This window comes from Typopeltis vanoorti, chromosome 12 (assembly GCF_054136105.1).
Source record: "Typopeltis vanoorti isolate ZY-2024b chromosome 12, IOZ_Tvanoo_1.0, whole genome shotgun sequence".
NCBI lineage: Eukaryota > Metazoa > Arthropoda > Arachnida > Uropygi > Thelyphonidae > Typopeltis > Typopeltis vanoorti.
The window spans coordinates 132498134-132514023 of record NC_143560.1 but is presented as its reverse complement, the minus strand read 5'-3'; the positions used below and the strand labels follow the sequence as shown (position 1 = coordinate 132514023).

The 15890-nt window shown below is 36.2% G+C and overlaps 1 protein-coding gene across 1 annotated transcript in view; it reads right to left on the bottom strand.

The window, feature by feature from the left end:
- Nucleotides 1-13647: 13647 nt before the first annotated feature.
- The window catches only part of LOC150101230 (MAM and LDL-receptor class A domain-containing protein 2-like), a 1363156-nt gene continuing 1360913 nt past the window's right edge, over nt 13648-15890 (bottom strand). The window contains exon 51 of the mRNA XM_090402193.1: nt 13648-13806. Within this exon, the coding sequence (XP_090258319.1) occupies nt 13738-13806 (69 nt within the window). The 3' untranslated portion in view covers nt 13648-13737. The remainder of the gene's footprint in view (nt 13807-15890) is intronic.

The following is a 15890-nucleotide window of genomic DNA, read 5'->3' as shown; positions in this document are numbered from 1 at the left end:
AGCTGCGCGTGAGTATAAGTAGTATGGGTGACGCTAGTGACCAGATCAAGATCAAGATAAGATAAGGAATCGTGACGTGATTGGTTGATGACGTCATTGTGTGTGACGTCATGAGTTTGGAATGTTTGGAATTTCTCTGTGGGCCATATGTGTCACTGGCTTCAGTTCTTGTGTTTTGGTTCGCGTATGGCATTATGGGTGATGGTAGAGATAAGGATTCGTGTTGTGATTGGTGGTGCACTAGTGACCAGATGAAGATCAAGATAAGATAAGGAATCGTGTGGTGTGTGTGTGTTGTTATCAGGTGTAGATAAGTGACGTCATTTGTTATTTGTAAATAAATGTCGTCATTTGTTATTTGTAAATAAGTGACGTTGTTGTTTTGAACTGAAAAGGGAGATATATTAGAGATAAGGAATCGTGTCGTGATTGGTGGGACACTTTAAACAAGATCAAGATCAAGATAAGATAAGGAATCGTGACGTGAATGTTTGCTATGAGATGTAGATAAGTGACGTGATTTGTTAGTTGTAAATAAGTGACGTTATTGTTTTGAATGGAAAGGGAAATATATTAGTGTATAAGTAATCGTGTTGTCATTGGTGGACACTTCTGACAAGATCAAGATCAAGATAAGATAAGGAATCGTGACGTGAAAGTTTGTTGTTATTGAGTTTGGAATTTCGCTGGGGCCCTCGTCTGTCGGGGACATCACGTGGTGTGATGGTTGATATTTAGAGATAAGAATCGTGACGTTATGTCTTTGTGTGGTATTTTGGTTTGGCTATGGAATTGTGGGCTATGTTTTGAGATAAGATATCTTTGAATTTTCCCAGGTGGGGGGGGGTGGGGGGGGGGGGGGGTGGGGGGGGGGGGGGGTGGGGGGGGGGGGGGGTGGGGGGGGGGGGGGGTGGGGGGGGGGGGGGGTGGGGGGGGGGGGGGGTGGGGGGGGGGGGGGGTGGGGGGGGGGGGGGGTGGGGGGGGGGGGGGGTGGGGGGGGGGGGGGGTGGGGGGGGGGGGGGGTGGGGGGGGGGGGGGGTGGGGGGGGGGGGGGGTGGGGGGGGGGGGGGGTGGGGGGGGGGGGGGGTGGGGGGGGGGGGGGGTGGGGGGGGGGGGGGGTGGGGGGGGGGGGGGGTGGGGGGGGGGGGGGGTGGGGGGGGGGGGGGGTGGGGGGGGGGGGGGGTGGGGGGGGGGGGGGGTGGGGGGGGGGGGGGGTGGGGGGGGGGGGGGGTGGGGGGGGGGGGGGGTGGGGGGGGGGGGGGGTGGGGGGGGGGGGGGGTGGGGGGGGGGGGGGGTGGGGGGGGGGGGGGGTGGGGGGGGGGGGGGGTGGGGGGGGGGTATATTACGAGCGCTATTTTGCACTTTTGTTGCAGTCAGTTTGGTTGAACACGTTTTTTTTTTTTTTTTTGTAAAGGTTTGTGATATTTGATAGTAAATTGTATCTGAGAGATACCGCGAGCTCTGATGTCAGTATAGCTCATAAATGTAAATGCTCAGATTATTCATATGCTGAACAACAATGTGAAAATATGGCGCAGAATAGGATATTTATTAGAAATCTCGTAATGCAGTCAGAACAAATAAAAAGAAGTCTTATGTGCTATGAATCCAAAACGAGTCGCTTATCAAAATAGTTTTGCAAGCATTGTAAAAAGTTAAAAAAGCTTTTTCGGCATTGACACTCTATGGATGTCGATGGATTTCGACCCGAGTTTCGTACCCGGGTATAAAATAAAACGGGATTTAACATCTCCCTCTTAATTGTAAAAAGTATTATGCTTTCAGCATAACAATATTGTTTGCGATGACAGTTTTGTAAATCCAACTATTGAAGATTCTGATTAATTAATGTTAAATGCATTTGTTTAGTTTTATTTTCTTTCATTATCGATCTTTGCGTTATTTTGTAACAAAAATTTTGATTCTTTATATTTCTTTCTTTCAATAATTTGTAGATTGTAACTGAAAATAAATAAACCATCATGTATGACTGAAACAGAGAGCCAAAGGCTTATTTATCATACATGTCTTCCAGAACAGCGCTTCCCAAACTGTGGGCAGCAAGATTTGTTGTGAAATAATGAAAACAAATTTTAAATGTTTTAAGACTAAGTACTTCTTTTTTTTTTTTAATCTTAAAAAGAAACGGATTTAATTTTTAATATTTATTATTTCTTTTATGTTATTTTTTTATATTTTAATCGAAAAAATTCACACATTGGTGTTGGTTCACAAACTTTGCTTCCTGCGTATTTCGGCGCTTAATGAATATTAGTAAATATCTGCTGATTCATATGTTTCATTTCAAAGGTATTGATAAGAAACACAAACACAAAAAAAAAGCTTACAAACACAAAATCTTGAATATAAATACAATAAATATTATAATAATACATGTCTATATTACGATTTTTTTTTGATGGGGGGGGTGAAATATTTTAATTTTTCCATAAGTTTGGGAAGCACTGCTCTCGAAGATGTGTTTTACATTTATGGAAAATACTAAGGAAAGTGGTCTGGGGCTTGCTCAACCTTTACTACGAGTTGCCCATAAAGCTCTTGTAGTTTCTACATTCGGCTATGAAATAATGTTGGATTCAATATTCACTTAATTTGTACCATCGTGTATTATATTTGCAGTGTTTTTTCTTTGTTTTTTTTTTTGCATTTTAGCACATACTAGTGTTGTGTCCCAATTTATGATTTTTATTCTATCTAGTAATTTCCTCTCCTCTATGTTCTACTATTATCTATGCTCGAGATATCACCAAAATTTTTACTAATACTTAAGTTATTTCTCCCCTTAGTACCCCTAATATTCGTATTTATACTGCGCCTTTTGGGATATTTAGTTTGAGATATTATATACAAAAACAAGGAGAAAGAACTCAAATATGTCTGAAAGTGTAACTATGTTGCAGTCGTGACATTTTATCTCGTTTCTTAACTTTGATTTCCCACGTGATTAGGTTCGTATTTTTCAAGTGGTGCATTGGACAGCAATTTCAGACAACTCTTTTATCATTGAACAAAGGTTTATTAAATTCCTTAACATGGTACAAATCAATATTTTGTGATTACTCAATTTAATGCTAAACTAAATACTTACAAACTAACATTAGTTTATTACAAGTAATCAGGCTATGATCCTATAATGGGTATTACGATCATGCCGCCATACACATTCAACACGTAAATTCACTTGACATGGACAAATAAGATTAATTCACACTATTTAACTATTCAAACTTAAGTAGATTAACTAAACCTTTTTCTGCACTAACACACACCTATGACATTTTAACTTTCCTATACATTACAATAGACATGCAAAATTCTCAGGACACTTAATTATTCACATAACATTAACACTAGCCAGCTTGCTTTTAATATATTCTGTAGATACTAAAGTCCTAGTATAAATTTTCCTTGGTCACTTCAACAGTTCCGTATTAGAATAATGATACTTATTACAGACAAATTTTAGTTAACCTGAGATATATTTTACAGTACCTTTCTTTCTTGAGTTTTTCATATGGGCCTTTACCTTCTGATTGAACTAGCTTGGTATAACCTCTCCGATAATCTGCTACTCCTACGTTCCTTTTGGAGTTGAACTATGCTTACACGGTCTTAAACTTTCGTAATTCAGAACACACTTTGAATCATCTATATGACGGCTGTGCTACTCGCGACGTGGATATCGATACCTTTGCAGCTCTCCCTTTCTCGTAGTTGTCACTGAAGTTGAAACATAAAGAATATGTGTCCTTTTCTTTGACTCTATGGCATTCTTCGAATCGTTTTCCGGATTTCCTTACATAGGAAATCCGGAATCGAAATCCTGCTCACTTTTGTTTCCATGTTGTGACGATGGAGATATAACCCCAGTCTCCACTCAGGAAAACCGGGTGAAACCTGTGCCACCGAGTTCGCAGAGAACTCTTCGGGAACAAAACCAAAAACCAAAAAGTCTGTGGGGGGGGTTTCCAACCCTTTTATATTTGCTCTCCTAACGGCACCCTCTTAAACTTCTTTTCTCCACCCCCCCTTTTTGACTTGACTTCACCGACCAATTAGGGTGGCGTTTTTCTGCCAACGTCATTTGATCGGCGAGCACGTAATGATTTCTCAATCTGGGAATTGACCCTAAGCGATTTTCTGTTGTTTTTCTTCTGCTAGCCTATAATTTAATCCCCTTTCTAAAATTTTTCTATGAATTTACTTAATAACTTAATCTCTAGCCTCTCACATACCATCTTTTATGACTAATCCTTTTCTGTCTTATTTAGTTAAATTTTCTCTTATTATATCATATCACAATATTAATATATTCTTTCTTTTGTTAGTTAGTTTAACAAACACCTTTATTTTATATATATTTTATTGGATGCAAGAATCTTTCTTTTTCTTTTAATTAATTCAACTATTATCTTTTATGCAGGGTTTTTAATTTATTTTATTTATTCTTCATGTTACACCATGATAGCTGAGAATTCTACATTCTTAAGATATCAGGTGTAACACTAGTAATGAATGTATCTCTCAGATATACCGCGTCGTACGCTGCAAAATTACCGCTGCGAGCTGCTGAGTGTTAGGCACTCGTTCAGCCGTATTGCAGCAACAATATTTTACAAAAATGCAGCATTTAGTTTACTAAAGAAAAAAAGGCGCCATTTCTCATTGACAATTAAATATGTGCTTATTATATTTTATTAATAAAAAATTATAGTCACACATACTAAAACTAAACATTTTAGAACCCACTTATTAGATACGTAAGGAAACAACCCATAAAGTATCATACGATGTGAATCTCAAACTTTTATAGTTATATATATATATATATATATATTAAATTATATTATGCATGAATTCTCCTACTCAAATTGCAAGTCACTTTCGCCCCGACTTTCACATTGGAGCGATAACTCGCTCCCTGCAGTAAACAATATGCCCTCCACAACAGCAACTATATTGTAGAAACACGAAACAATTACTTTTATTATGTCACTGAATAAGGTTCACAGACATCATTTGCAGACTGTGTAATATATTTCTCAACAAATAGTACAATTAGAGACAACTGGGAATATAAACACTAACTAATGAATCACATCTCCCCTCCAACAGAAACTGTTGTATGGACTCAAGCAAAACCACATGTTGCCAGTGCAACATATGATTTTGCTTGACACTATCCTCTCGTCATGAACGTGTCAAAACTAAGAAATATATAGTGAATGTATTTCAGATATTATGGAAATCGGTTTAAGAGAATTAGCATTTCCATTCAACTGTTGCTTTTTGTTTGGGTCGCGCAATCTTTTGTTAATACCGCACCAATCATATGCATTTCTTATTAGCTGCTTTTTCTCTATTGGCCTACAATCGCGCACATCTTTCACTTCTCATTAGTAATTTGTCGAGGATTGTTCATTACGTATCTCGAGTCTTAAATTACTGGTAATTTTGCTTGATATAATGGGAAAGAAGACGACTCTATTTGGGTAGATAATTTTGACGTTGCACGCAAGGAACTACTCTTGAGGACAGAAGAAGTGATGGAGAATAGAAGATTTTTGGTAAGTCACACCCATTTTCAGTGTTTTTTTTCTGAAAACTTTACTTTCCGAAAATCCCAGCATATATCTCCCACCACGATTTTTTTTTCTTTAATTTTGGGAAAAAAGTGTGAGTCATATTCGAGTAAATAGTAAATAATTTTTTTAGCTTTCAAATTCTCAAGTATAGATCATTCGTTAAATACTGGATTCATAAAACGCACCAAAGAGAGCAACATAGCAGATGTAGAAATAAGCAATTTCACTCCTCTCATTGATGATAAATTATTTATATTAAGCAAAAATGATTAGTATCTTTATAAATTTTGTTCTATTAAAAATAAATCATGTTTTTTTTGTTTAAATGTACATCCAAATTCAAATAAAACACAGTTACAATGAAATATATTTTTATTTATTTATTATTATTATTTTGATAAGGTACTTGGTAATAATGAAAATTAAAGAAAGGTACACTGATATCTGAAGTTTCAGAAACACTGATCGATCCAAATATTTAGTCTGAAACATAGGTGTATATTACGCTGTTCGTTTTCTTAAATTCTGCTTCGAATTTGGATAGACGAAACAGCGTGATATGCACTTACATTTTTTTCAGTGTCATTTCAATTTTGAATGTGAAACATATTGAGTGTATTCTGTGTTTAAGTGACTTTGGACAATTTGACTTTGATTTTAATTGTGTACTTATTTTTAGATTTTTGATAGACAAATAGAATTTGAAAGATAATATTTATAATTTATAAACATGTTAATCAGAGGCGCATTTTGCTAAAATGCCAAAATCCCTTGTGGCAGCATACTTTACATCTTACATTGCCCTCAATAATTATAGCTAACCTTTAATTATCAAATTTAAATTATTGTATAAATTAATTATTTATAGTAAAAATCTGTAGAAGGCAACTGTTTTAAATGGATTTTTTAAAGTAAGATTTAATTGGTTTAAAGCTCTTAAAAATAATAAATTAACTCAAAATTAATAATTAATTGAAATAGAATAATTTATCAATACGAAATTTATTGTCATTTAGATCAGTAATTTGAAAGAGAAAAAGTTATCGGGAGCTGCTTTTCTCAAAAGGAAAAGAATGAGCAAGTAAAGAAAGCAACAAGCGATATAAGGAGATTTGGGATTTGTGTGAGCAAGGTGTGCTCACCTTGCTCATACAAAGGGAATCAGGAGCAGGCTTTTTGCATGGAGAGTGGTGAGTGATTGGAATGCATTGCCCGAGAGTGTAGTGAGCACAGAGACAGTAAATATATTTAAGGCCAGGTATGATAAGCTATGTGTATAATAGTAGACCTCCCATGATGAGTCTTTGACTCCATGGAGGATTTTATAATAATAATTATTATTATAAATCTTTCACATATACGCAAAGTTTTCTTCCATGCCAGTTCGCTCTCCCTGCATTAATGGATATTATATTATTAGCTTGCTGAATGAATTTTGTTACCTCGTAATTATGAAGGTAAGTTTGTAGTTAAATATGTGATTTATATTAATGATTTTTTAAATAAATTATTTATTTCATTTTCTTTGTAGCTATAGCCATGTTGTTTTTAACTTATTTTTATTTTATTTTTTATTTTACGAACTCTTGCATATATTTGAAATTGTGCCCATTGACTACTATACAGAGTTTTACGTTAATATTAAACAAGGTAATTTTTAATTTTATTTTGCTAATTTATTTGTTTTCTTAATGAAAAAAAAATAAAGTTTTTTTTATGATTTCAGAAACAGACAAAAATGGCAGACCAGAGAAACAAAATGAAAACCCTTTCTGGTCATCAACACAGAAAAAGACGAGCAGAACGAGAAGTTATTCGAGCTCGGCAAGAAAATCAATTGCGGAAATTTTTAAAATTATCAGAAACAAGAGTCAGTGAAAGCGACTTTCCTGTGGAATCCCTCACTGACGATGAGTCTGAAAATTCGAATTCGCATTTAGATGATAATCGGGCTCTTGAGAAACATCCAATAGCTTCGACTTCAAATACCTCAACACTAAATTATGAGCTTTTTGACGATCCAGCTTTATGGACAAACGTGTCCAATTCAATAATTGATATATTAGTGAAACGAGGTCCTCCTGCTGAATCAAAAGAGACTTTTTTCCCACGCGATGAACATAATAGAAGTTTTCATGTATCGCATTATTATAGGATTTTGAGAAACCATTAAAAGATCTTGGTTAATTTACTCAAGTTCAAAAAATGTAGTATTTTGTTTCTGCTGCAAATTGTTTTCTAATATTCGAACTATGAACTTAATTTCGGAAGGAAATAACGATTGGAAACATATGTCCCAAGTTCTTCAGCGGCACGAAAAATCTCGAGAACACTTTAATAATTTTGAAAAGCGTTTCAAAAATGAAACTACAATTGATCACCATCAGCCAAAATTACTCAAAAAAGAACAAGAACACCGGATGCATGTTTTAAAACGCATAATATCGGTAATTAAATTTCTTGCAAAAGAAAACACCGCGTTCAGAGGGAGTTCAGATACTCTAGAAGATACAAATGATAATAGAAAATGTTTGAAACTGATTGAATTATTCGCTGAATTCGTGTGGTCAATCATCGTAAAGTTCGAACACCACTTTTACTGAGCTACACAGGAAAAAAGCTGAATTTTAACCCAAATAATGCTGTTTTTCAAAAAACAGCATTATTTATTTATTTTTTTTGAAAGCATTTTTTGAAAAAAAAACTTAAAAAAAATTCCTGTTGTCTTTTCATTGATAAGGGAATGAAAAGGTGCTTGCCTTATGGATTTCATGACTTTTCGGAAATCGTCAGCCCGCTCCCCCCCACTATATTGATTGTCCTATCACCATCGACAAGGCAGAGATTCTACTACACATTGGAATGCCGTGCAAACTCACATGCAAGGGGGGGGGGCTCGTGCATAATCACTGTGGAACTGCAGCATCCCAAATTTTTCTCGATATATAAATATTTATTAATTTATATTTATATATCGAGAAATATATTTATTAATTTATTTCCTTATAATATTTAATTTTATCATCAGAGCCTGTGTAGCTCAGTGGATGTGGCGTTTCCACACCACGGCACTTGGCCGCACGAAGGAAGACTTGGTTTCGAGTCTAGTCGGCGACTAGAGGAAATTTTTCTAAGCCTCTTTTTGACCAGTTCCCGAGTTAGTCGATCTCTGGCATGGGCAAGCGGGTTTTTCGTCCTGTAAACTCAAGAAAATCGACCGTAGAACCCACATTATTTCACACATTAAATATATCGTGTTAGGGTTAGGGACCATGAGATGGCGGCACATTTGAGCCGTCTCTCTTCACTGCGTACCGCTTAATTAGTGATAGCCTTGGACCATCTATCTCTGATTGGGTACCAGTGGAGATTGAACTGCTCACTTAGTCTCCAAAAGTTAGATAGGGCTAAATGGCCTCGCATACTCCCGTATACGGGAATAAAAAGGCATTAGCCGATTTTTTTTTTTTTTTTGATCAACTACTCTATACAATTTTCTTATTTTGTATAAAAAATAATAAAAATCCATCTTGTAGCACTTAGGAGGACGCTAGCAGCACTCTGTTTACCACAGTCCCATATTGCTATGCGTGCAAGCATATGCACATCATAGTGAGATGCAAGCTATTAGCGTAATGCGGCACTGTCCGTCGCGCAGTTCCACTGTTGTTTGCAATTGAACTGTGCGTAATAGTGTTCATAGTGCTTATCGTGTTTACTCCATCTCTTTAAATATTTGGACACTACAATTAAATTATTATTATTATTTGACACCTCCATGTAGTCCAAAGACTCATCAATGGAGAGTGTGCCAACAGCATCGAATGATTGAACCCTTCCAACTACTAACCGTGCTCAAACTTGCTTAACTTTTTGCATGAGCCATTAGTAGCAGAGGCTCTACCAATCGACCAACCTCTGCTGGCAATCTTTCCTCTCCCATTCTGTTCAAGTGACCATACAACCCGAGATTAGAAGACATAACATTTGTTATAGCTTTTATTTTAGAACATTATTGGGGTTATGATAATGGATTTTATTTTTAAGTAATTTTGAGTTATATTAAACTGTATAATTTTATCGATAATAAACAATATTTTTTTCATGGAACAAAACAAGCAGAATATATTTCATTTTTAAGTAATTTTGAATTATATCAAACTGTATAATTTTATCGATAATAAACAATACTGTTTAATGTTTTTAAAAATTTTTACCATAATTTTGATATTTTATCCAAACATGTACACACTGTACTTACAGTGTGTATGTATATTTCGAAACCCCCATGATTTCAAGCCACGAGCTGCCACTGGTCACGTGTATTATTTGCACAGTTCAATAATTAAACGTATTTACTTTAGGAGCAAAAACCCTGAAATAAAAAGGCCCATAAAATGCGCTGGTAGTTGGTGACTACAATCAAACCTCTTTCTCGTGTAATATACTTTCATGGTGTTATCACAAGCTATGCAGGTCTACCAACATTTGACAGCATCTTTCAAAGTGAATTTTACACAAAAATCTATAAATTAGGTAGATTCCTAAATTTTTAGGTCTCAAAAATTCAGCATTTCTTAAATTTTCCATCTGTTAAACATGCAATACCCCCACCGCTTTACCCACCTTTGCCTGCATGAATTGATAGAGGGGATTATGCGCCAGTTTGCAGGATGCCTTCTGAATTCAGCATTTGGTCCTGAGTTCATATTTGCATGCCCATCAAGCCTGTTTGGAAATTTTTTAGATCAGATGCAAATAGAGAAAGCAGTCAGACCAAGCATGATCTAGTCAATTCAGACCTCCAGTAATATGAGTGGTCCATTGGATGATGAAGGTCGTCTGACCACTAGATTTCCTCCAATACAAAGCATATATTTTGTCAGCAATCCTCGTCCAGATGGACAGAATCCAAGCCACAGCATCATATGGACATGGCTAGATGAAAAGACGAGGCTACATGTTTCGCATTGCTAGTACATCAAGTTGTATTACACTAACCACCCAGCCAATCAGGTGTATCTGCTCTCCAGCCAAAAGGTTGTGGGTTCGAATCCTGCCATGGGTATGGATGTTTGTGATTGTCTGTGAAAATACTAGTGGTGGTGGGTGGTAGATGGCATTGGTGTAGATGATCTACATCTACACCAATGATTAGATGATTAAAAATCAAGTTGTATAATGGCATTGTGTCAGATGTCTTGGAAAAATAAAATAAAAAGATGACAACATGCCTTCTCATCCACTGCTCTTGTTACTCTATTGTAAAAGGTAACCAGATTACTAAAACAAGAGTGCCCTTCAACAAATTTTCTACACATGACTTACACACTTTATTTGGAGCCCATGAATTGTCTTGATCTGCAAGTTTTACGTCAAAGTATGCAAAGTACACTTTCTTAACGAAATCAGTGATATTTGTCCTTTGATTGGGAACAGTAAAGCTGCCACAAATGTAGCAGAAGGAATCTACACTATTGACACAATTGCAAGTAGTAGACATGATGTATTTTCTTCACTGCCGACTAACATGCAATTAACAAGACAAAAAAAAAAAACCAGAGACTTTATTGAAACGTTATAAGCGCTTATCATACTTTCACGATCTATTAACGATTGAATGATTTTGATCGTTCTTTGTCTGCTATGATGCATATAGCATTCATTTGATTTAGGCAGTTGTCATCGCCTACTTTTCATCACCTAAATGTATTAGGTTGGTTATCGGCCTCTCTCGCATTCAAAGCGCCAGTATGTACCGTTGCAGGTTCTTACACATTTATTCGTTTACTAACAAGCGAGAGCGGCGAGCGCTCCAATTCTGATCTGCGCACCGCTTTGAATAATAGGCTATATCTTTGGGATTTTTTTTAATTTCTTGATAAAAAGTTCATCATCATCATCAAATTCCTGCCATGTACCCTCAAGGGGTGTACAGGATATGATAGTACTACATGAAAAAAATTACATCATTATTAATTTCCTATCTACAATTTTCCTCCAAATCAGTCTGTTACTTGTCAAGACTCTAACATTATCAGATCTTATATTTCTATCATCTAAGGCACTTTGTACCATATCAATCCACCTATATCTTGGTCTTCCTCTGGGTCGTTTTGCTGCCAACCTTGTTTTGCTAATCTTTCCTCGCCCATTCTGTTTAAGTGACCATACCACCTGAGATTAGCTCTGCTAACGCATTCCTGGATGCCGACAATGTCAAGTTCTTTCCTAATATCCTCATTTTTAATATGATATTGCCATTGATGCCATCTGTTCATGCCTATAATCTTTCTCAGGACTCTCATATCTGTGGACTCTAGTCTTTGGTCAAGTGTTTTACTTCCGACCCAGCTCTCAGATCCATAAGTTAAAACTGGTTTGAACACTGTCTTGTATACAGCTAATTTAGTGTTCCGACTAATTTTTCTCTTATTCCATATGAATTTATTCAATTGATTTCCCACCATACCAACTTTGCTGATTCTGTTGTCTATTTCTATATTTAATTTACCATCTTCAGTAAAAATCGTGCCTAAATAGCTGAAATGTTTTACTTGTTCTACAGGTTCTCCATTCACAACACAGTTGACATTTTCAATGATTCTGCCTATTTTCATTTTCTTTTTATTGCTGACCTTCATACCATATCTATTACAACATCTATTCAATTTAGTCAGAGAATCTTGCAGACTTGTAGTGGATTTATAAAATTTATAAAGCGGAATGATAAAAAGTTAGGAACAGAAAATAATATTAAAAAATCGATTTTTTTGTTCCTCTAAATAGTACTGCCTCCTTAAAACTATCAAAAACTTACAAATTAGCAAAAGGAAAATGCCATAGAGGATAAACCTGACATGATAGAGAAAAATGGGTTTTATATTTGAAATCAGCGCACCCAAATTAGTAAAAAACAAGTCTCATATAAAAGTAAGCAAACATTGTGTTGGACTGTGTAATAATACTCTTACACCCTGAATCTTTGTGAAGGTATCACTATCAACAATAACACGGTAATAACGGTTTCTTATTTTTTTCATGTTCTCTCCTTGGGAATTTATGCATATCTTTATATTGTAACATGGTGTTAGTAATGTCTGGTACATGTGCTGAAGCGAAACACAGCAGGTAATTATCAATACTATTAGCTTTGCTCTTTTTCTTCATTTTCCAAATCATTTCAGTAAATCTGATATTTGTTTCCTACTCTGCAGTTTAGATCTCCAAAACCAGCTTTTCCATCATTCTTTACACTGGAACTTTTCTGTAATGACTCAAAAAATTCATCTACCACTTGTAATTTTCCAACATACTCTACTTGAAATTGGATGCTGTTCAAGTACTTTAGTTTCATGTTTAGCATTAAATATTATGACTGCTTCTTTCTTTCTGCCCTCATTGCCTGAATATAAAATTTAAAAGTTATTAGCTGTATTGTCTCACATATTTTAGTTTTTTTTTTCCATCTCAGTAATGCCAATTATGTAACATGGTGCTTCTTGAATTTTTTAGCTAATATCATCACTTATCTCTTTTTGATACTGCTTATGTTCAATTCTGCTAACATGAAATTTGAAAAATTGGCAAAGGCAAAACATTATAATTTTCTAAAAATACTTCTGGAGGAAGGTTGTTCTAAATATTGAAGTAAAAGAGAACAAATAACACGGAAGGAAAAATATTTGTGGAAGGGCTGTAGTTATTATTATTATTATTTGACATCTCCAGAGCATCCAAAGACTCATTGAGGGACGGCACCTACTCTGTTTCCACCACTCAATCAACCAACTGACCGCAATACACCAACGCCATCTACTGTCGACCACCACCACTAGTATTTCCACAGACAATCACAAACATCCATGCCCACAGCAGGATTCAAACCTGCAGCATTTTTAAGCTGGAGAGCGGATATGCTAACCACTCGGCCAGCCAGAGTTGAAATATATATGAATGGTTCATGATGAACTGATTGAATGTTATAACATTAAATGGTATGCATATTTTGATAAGTGGAGAGAAAAAGACACGGAGAGTCTTTAATATTTAAACATTCAGAACACATTTATTTCTTTTGATAACAACACTTTTATTTTTTTCCTATATTACAAATTGCTTCTAAAGATGTTCAGTAGCAAGCATCATCTTTATGGATACCATATAATGGATTTTCAATGGCCGTTGCAGGTGACAGTGCCTATTAAAAAAAAAAAAAAATTAAAGAATAAAGATTTTATTAAAATTCATTTAATTTATTATTATGATAATCTCACCAAAAAGATAATGAAGAATATGATTAATCTGGCATCCAGGTAGCCTGATGTAGTATTACCATGTTTGATCCCCAGAGCAGGTTCGGGTTTCTGTTGCACTCCTCTTCTGGTGGTGCTGCAGGCTGGCCACCACACAGTAGATCAGCCTGAACCTATCACTGAGTCAGGAAGCTCCCCAGTTAACTGGGAAGACTGCATTACACCACGTAGATTGGTCACTCTCTGTATGGGTGTTATATCCAAGAGTCTACCCCCCCCCCCTCATGCTGCATGTCTGCACTCTGATTTCATCTAACCATAAGTGAACCAATAATGAACCATACAAACATTGACCATGACACTGCAATTAAAACAAATCTCCTTCAAAAATCCATGATAGCAAAAACAAAAAAGGCACAATATATGGATCATGCCAGAATCTCCACAAAAAACTCAATTCCATATCCACTTTACTAACATCTCTGGCATAAATAACAAAATAATGACATTTGACATCACTTTACACCTCCTACTTTTGAAAGAAATGCAAATTACAGCTACATTCACTAATGCCCAATTTCAATGTCCATATTAGATGCAAGGTGACACCTGTGCCTTTACGAGATCTGATATTGCTCCAGAAAATTTAGAATCCATTGCTTTTGATTTCTTCTGGCTCATGGTTCCCTTTCTCCATTTAGCAACATTCATCTGACACATTTACCACTCTCCAAACTCCAAAAAGCACTCAGACCTCTTCACCTTCCGGACTGCAGATGGTGAGGTCATCTTCCTGAGTGACCTTGACATCTGAAACTCCAAATGTCTTCTCTTTTCTAACACCACTGGAATAAGCTGGATGAGATGCAGACGGCTTTGTTATAAGCATATTTTGGAATTCTTCGAGGAACAAATGTCTTAGCTAACATGCAGTGGAGGAACATTAGATTAAAAAGTTTTGGAGTTGGTTCTAGAATCAGAGGATCTGACTGTAACTGAGATTATAAAATTATTATTATTACAGGACAACTCCAAAGAGTCTAAGGACTCATCATGGGAATACTCTATACTTAATCTTCCAATAACACTAATACCTTCAATAATATGTTGGTAGATACACAATGTATCTACCAACTGCCACCACAATAGTATTTTTGTATGTAGATGTCATCCTTTCAACCAATTGAGGAGAGTGACTGTGTAGTCTTCATGTGGAAGATGAATAAACATGCAGAAACATCAAGGAGAAAGAAATTTACAGAATTGTAAGGCAGATAATTATAACTATCTTTGGAATCATGGAGCAATTCCACAAATCAAAGAACTGAAAGGAAAAGATATCATCAGAGCTAATGAAAAAATATTTATCAACAGCAATGGCAAGTTGTTACCTTAAGTGAAAAAGATTATTATTATTATTATGTGACACCTACAGAGAGTTCAAGGACTCGTCATGGGACGTCCTTGAACTCCAAGAGGCACTGCAAATGAAAATGGAGGTATGAAAAAGTATAAAGAGAGAGATGGAAAGCAATTGCTTGAGGAATATAAAACTTAAATATAAAATATAAAGAAAGTTACTAGTGTACTAAGGAAAACAAAATTGGCACATGAAAAGAGATGAAATGCAATCTTGAGTGAGGAAAGTTCTAAGCAATCCATTCATTATGCGGCCAGTTGGCCATTTGCTTGCCTGGTTGGCTGAGTAGTAAATGTATCTGCTCTTCAACCAACATGTTGCAGGTTCAAATCCAACTGTGAGCATGGATGTGTGTGACTGGCTTTAGGTGGTAGATGAATGTCATTGCTTAGTACGAGACTGCTGCCCTAATTATTAGAGCCCTTGAAAAAGTTCCATATTTGTTCTCTAGAGCAGAGGTCGGCCACACAGTGGCCACAGGCGCCATATTGCCCGCAGGGAATTTTTGGTGCACCCTCAGAGAAATTATCGTAAACTGCTTTGGAGCTCACAGCAGTAATTTTGCAGCATAGATCACAGTATATCTGAGAGATACATTTATTACTAGTA